This window comes from Cyphomyrmex costatus, unplaced genomic scaffold (assembly GCF_001594065.2).
Source record: "Cyphomyrmex costatus isolate MS0001 unplaced genomic scaffold, Ccosl1.0 scaffold1394, whole genome shotgun sequence".
In the NCBI taxonomy this organism is placed as follows: Eukaryota; Metazoa; Arthropoda; class Insecta; order Hymenoptera; family Formicidae; genus Cyphomyrmex; species Cyphomyrmex costatus.
In genome coordinates, this window is record NW_017275385.1 from 715 (window position 1) to 6,587 (window position 5,873).

Below are 5,873 nucleotides of genomic sequence, written 5' to 3' on the forward strand. Positions count from 1 at the left end.
CGAGGTAAGAAAAATTGTATATTTTCAATAAATCGTATCAACACACATTAACATCCTGTGTACAAGACTCGATTAGGCATTTTTCTATTTCTTTTAAATGATTATCTAATAATAATATATTAACCACGAAAAGTAACTGATATATTATTAATCCTAACATATCATTAAAATGAAAAGGTCAAGCCATGTTCAAAAATAGATCCTCGCAAATTAAAAAACCCAACAAATTTAAACCTTTGAAAACTAACCGCAAAAATTTGATCCTTCCTAAATTAAAACGATTACCTAACCACAAAATAGAAAACCCAATAAATTTCAACCTTTGAAAATTATCCCCAAAAATTTGAACTTTTCTAAATTAAAATGATTATCTAATAATGTAACATAATAATTTAAACTTTAATACTTTAAATGATATTATCTAATATAATATATGACCACGAAAAGTAACTGATATATTACTAAATGTGCCAGTTCAAAGTGAACATACATTATGTTATTTTCTATGTTATGTACCACGAAAAGTAAATGAAAACTACAAAAATTGAACCTATCAAAATTAAAACGATTACCTAATCACAAAATAAAAAACCCAATGAATATCATCCTTTGAAAATTGACCCCAAAAATTTGTACCATTCTAAATTAAAATGATTATCTAATAATGTAACCTAATAATTTAAACCTTTAATACTTTAAATGATATTATCTAATATAATATATTACCACGAAAAGTAACTGATATATTACTAAATCTGCCAGTTCAAAGTGAACGTACATATAACGAATATTTTCTATGTTGAATATGTACCACGAAAAGGAACTGATAGATTATTCAAGGTGAAAATTCAAATTGAACATACATACATATAAGTAAAACAGATTACAATTTGTATATTACAGTTTTCTAGAAAATAACTGCAATATGTTATTCTTAGTGCACAAAATATAAAAGTTGGTTATTGAGATTTAATTTGAAATTTATACTAGACCGTACAATAAAAAATAATTGCTTGTAATTTCAGAGTATCAATTTGTTAATGACTCAAAAAAGAACATGGCGGCCTGCTCTCAAACTTTGATGAGTTTCTCGATGTCAAAAGTAATGTCAAAACTATTACAGAGTAGGTATAACAACACATGAAATACAAAAAGTATTGCATTAGAACCGTATCTTTAAAAGCTCTATAACGAAGTGAATACACAGAATTATGTAGAAATGTAGAATTTTTTAATTTTAATCTTCTTTAATTTTTATTTCTCTCTCTGCCAATCAATGGTTAAAGCGAATATTTAAATTAATCATTATCGAAACACTGTTACATTTTGTAGCACTTTGTGAACTGCTTTTAATCTAAACTATTTTCATAACTTTTACTTCAACTATTTGTTTCATCCATCGGAAGTTTTTTTTTTTCTCGCGCTGTTGTCGTTTCGCGTGGTATCGGTCGCGTTTGTCGGCTTTGCGTCGTTCGGTGGGATCTTTCTGTGTCTCTATTGCTGGCCTTAGATTATATTATTCTGTCGTGTTGTTTTGCGAATTGAGTCAAGGCTGTCGATGATATTGACTCTCTTCATACTGACGTTTAGTTTTCGTATAGCGACTTTGACATTAGGGGAAGGTTTACAGCGAGCACGTCTATTAGAGTTTATTTTTGTTTTCGTACAGCTCCTTCGAGTTTCGTATAATATTTCGGCCGAAAAAAAATTATTGTTTAGAAAATGACGGATAGAAGTGTGCGATTTGAGTGGATTTATCAGCTGACCGCGAGTCAGCTGAGGGACGAGTTGGTGTCTCTCGGCTCGTCTCGGGGAGCGCTATCCTTTCAAGAGGGGGGGCGATTTTGGAGAGCGTGCTTGCTGTGGACTTTCCGATTTAACCGCGGAACAAGGGCGGGAATTAGAAAATGTTTTGGAGGATAGGCTATCGAATGCGATTACGAATTCCGGTGTCACCTCTCTCACGGAGCATCATATTGACGTTGGTTCGCATCGACCAATAAGATAACGTTGTTATTTAGTTTCGCCGAAGGTGCGGGATGCTATTCGCGGGGAGGTTGATGAAATGTTAGAATCCGGTATAATTGAAGCTTCCTTTAGTGAGGGGTCAAACCCGATAGTAATGGTTAAGAAATCGAAGGGGAAATATCGTTTCTGTTTGGACTTTCGTAAGATGAATGGTATATCAAAGAAGGACGCGTACCCGTTACCAAAAATGACAGGGATACTTGATAAATTAAGATCTACGCGGTACATCTCGACGATCGACTTAAGCCAGGCGTACTTTCAAATACCGTTGGCGAGGGAGAGTCGCGAGATAACAGCGTTCAGTGTTCCGGGTAAGGGCTTGTATCACGCGGATGCCGTACGGGCTTATGGGAGCCCCGGCTACTTTTCAAAGATTATTAGATAAATTAATTGGCCCGGAAATGGAGCCTTACACGTTCGCGTACTTAGATGATATCGTGATCGCGACACCGACCTTTGAGGGACACATGGAGTGGCTCGAGCGAGTCTTAGATAAAATTTTTAAAGCGGGTCTTCAAATTAATCCCGATAAGTGCGAATTTTGTCGTTCTCAAGTCAGATATCTGGGATTTGTTGTGCAGCGGAACGGCCTGACTGTCGATTCCGATAAAGCACGACCTATTCTAGAATATCCAGTACCGCGTAATCTTAAGCAATTGCGTCGGTTTTTGGGAATGTCTTCTTGGTATCGTAGATTTATCCCACAGTTTGCTACCGCGAGTGAGCCATTAACTAGGCTGTTGAAAAAGAAACAGAAATGGGAGTGGGGGAATGAACAAGAAATAGCATTCGAAGAAATTCGTGCTCGTTTAGCTGTCGCGCCTACTTTATCGTGTCCGAATTTTGACGTTCCATTCGTTTTACAAACAGATGCTAGTTCCGTCGGGTTAGGTGCCGTGTTAACTCAGAATATCGAGGGAAACGAAAATATTATAGCGTTCGCGAGTCGCGCATTAATGGCCACAGAAGCGAGATACTCTGTCACGGAACAGGAGTGCTTGGCTGTTGTGTGGGCGATAAGAAAATTTAGACCGTATCTAGAGGGTTATCAGTTCACCGTTTTGACCGATCACAGTAGCCTACGGTGGCTTCATCATCTGAAAAACCCTACGGGAAGATTAGCACGGTGGGCGCTGGAACTCCTGGAATACGATTACGAGATCGTACATCGGAAAGGAGCGCTGCATAAAGTGCCGGATGCTTTATCGCGAATGTATGAGAGTGACGCCGGAATAGAGGGGGAGACTGTCGACGCGTGTTTGGCCGCGGTAGATGGGGGGAAGGCTTTAGAAGACACAGAGGATCCCTGGTATCGAAAACAGTTTCGGGGAGTTTCGGAAAAGCCTGAGCTTTTTAAAGGTTGGAAAATAATAGATGATCGGTTATACGTTCGGCGCCCTCACATGGTCACCGCCGCGGTTGTTGAGGATTTGAATGAATGGAAGTTAGTTGTGCCGCGGGAATTGCGAGCGGAAGCTTTACGCGAGTCACATGATATTCCGCAGTCGGGACATTTAGGCGTGGAAAAGACGCATTATCGGCTCTCGATGGCCTATTACTGGCCCGGTATGTTTCGCGATACTGCAAAGTACGTCGGGCAGTGTAAAGTATGTCAGAGTACTAAAGTCGAGCAGGCGAGCCCTGCGGGCCTCATGGGAAGAAGGGTTATCGAGGCTCCATGAATGGTCGTCGCTGCGGATATTATGGGGCCGTTACCGCGAAGTAAGTCGGGTCACGCATATATTTTAGTAATGCAAGACTTATTCACGAAGTGGGTAGAATGTCGTGCATTGCGGGCCGCGAACGGAAAGAATATTAAAGAAGCTTTTACTGATTTAATTCTCTTGCGGTGGGGCACGCCAAAATTTATATTAACCGACAACGGCACGGAATTTGTAAATAGAGTGATGCGGGAGTTCGCGCGAGAAAACGGAATCACGCACACTACATTACCGCCGTATCATCCTCAAGCTAACCCCGTAGAGAGGGTAGAGTTCTCAAAACTATGATCGTTTCGTTTCTAGATCGTGACCACCGCGAGTGGGATGTCCATTTGAATGATTTCCGCTTCGTTTATAATACGGCGTATCATTCATCGATCGGATCTTCGCCTGCCTTCGTGAATTTAGGTCGAGAGTTAGAGCTTGGGGATTCTCTGCATAAGCGATGTGACCCGACGGTAGAGGGTCGAACCTCGCGACGTGAGGGAATGGTCGGAGAGGATGAGAGAAGTGCGATCGTTGGACGCGTGGGTGGAGGAGAATTTGGAGGCCGCGTATCAAAAGCAGGCTACTTATTATAATCGGCATAGGCGGAATCGTGTTTTTAGTGTTGGCGACCTAGTGTGGAGACGGCGGAACACGCTGTCGTCTGCAGCTCAGGGGATAGCTGCAAAATTGGCACCAAAATTTCAGGGACCTTTTAGAATTACTTGTGTTGTGTCGTCGTTAGTGTATGAACTTGTCGCTCTTGATGGAACTGCTGCAGGAAGGGTCCACGTCAAGGACTTGAAACCGTATATCGCCCCGGATTAGATGAATCAGGTTAGATGTCCTCAATGATTTCCTTCCTTTGCTTTTCCCTTAGGCTGTCGAACCTTTCTTTTTTCTCTCGTTCTATCGGTCTGGGGGGGTGGCGACTCAACCGCGTGCCTTCTTGTAGCGGCGAAGTCGGGTATTGTTTCGTATTATTCTGTATCGTTTGTGTCGTCTCGTATTGTTTCGTCTTGTGCTATACAAGGTAACGTGTTCTCGTATTCTTTCGTCTTGTGCTATACAAGGTAACGTGTTCTCGTGTTCTTTTGTCTTGTGCTATACAAGGTAACGTGTTCTCGTATTCTTTCGTCTTGTATTGTACAAGGTAACGTGTTCTCGTATTGCTTCGAGGTAACAGAGTCTCGTGTTGTTTTAATTATTATTTATGTCGCTACTCTGTCGCCGGGGCTTGGATCCGGCTATTCCGGCGAGAGAGGGAGCGAAGTTGTGGGTGGGGCCCGTTATGTGGTATTTTCTCGTTGTTCGCTCCTTGAGTTGACTAGCGGCAGTGAAAATTAAAAGAAGTAAAGGCAGTGAACATATGGCGAGTACTATGGTGGCGGATGACGCTCGTCAAGAACTCCTCGGTCTGTTTTAAGGAGGGGGGAGTTGTGACATGACATTTTGTCAGTCACCCAGAGAAACAGTATAACGCGAGATCCTGGGTCCTTCAGGGTCAACGAGCGAGCGCACAAGCGAATGTGCGACATTATTTATTATTCTTATTTCCTTTTTGCGATTATTGTACTACTTAATTTTATTCTTTTTCTTGCGATTATTGTATTATTTTTCTTTTTTTTTTCTTGTCGCTATTTAGTTAAGTTTTAGTTAATATTAAGACGATCCTGAGCTCGGATTTTGCCGGTAATTCACGATCAGAGCCGGTGGCTACGCTGTATTCTTGTGTTCGGCCGCCTCACCTATCGCTAGAAGAGAGAAGACGTCGCCTCCCACGAGGAAGAGATTGCTGTATGAAGAATTTGGCTGAAGTCACGAGAAGCGCGGCACACGCAGGTCGTATTATTTCACATTTGTTATTAATGTCGCTATTATTTGGTGGATTATTGCACCCTCATTGCAGGCGCCTCGGAGAGAGACGTCAGCTGGGAACGGACTCAAAGGCAGAACATCCGCCGAAGCACCGTGTCCCACAACGATCGATGGAAGATCATCAAGCGACAACGAAGCATTTTCCGACTTTTGGAAAAGCGCGCCACAACGTAAAAGGATCCGCGACACGCAAGGATTCGTCGCGGGGTCACGCGGTCGCGGCGAGCCAATTAGAGCAAGCAGAGGCCGATAAGAGAGGGC

At 41.9% G+C, this 5,873-nt stretch overlaps 1 protein-coding gene across 1 annotated transcript; it reads left to right on the top strand.

Annotated features, from left to right (window-relative positions):
* Nucleotides 1-4,250: 4,250 nt before the first annotated feature.
* LOC108782923 (uncharacterized) lies at nucleotides 4,251-4,562 on the top strand. Its single transcript, XM_018551325.1, has one exon. The coding sequence runs from the start codon at nucleotides 4,251-4,253 to the stop codon at nucleotides 4,560-4,562; it is 312 nt and encodes a 103-aa protein (XP_018406827.1).
* Nucleotides 4,563-5,873: the final 1,311 nt, after the last annotated feature.

Bases quoted from the DNA above. Each gene is read 5' to 3' on its own strand.
- LOC108782923 (XM_018551325.1), top strand. From the start codon at position 4,251: ATGAGAGAAGTGCGATCGTTGGACGCGTGGGTGGAGGAGAATTTGGAG.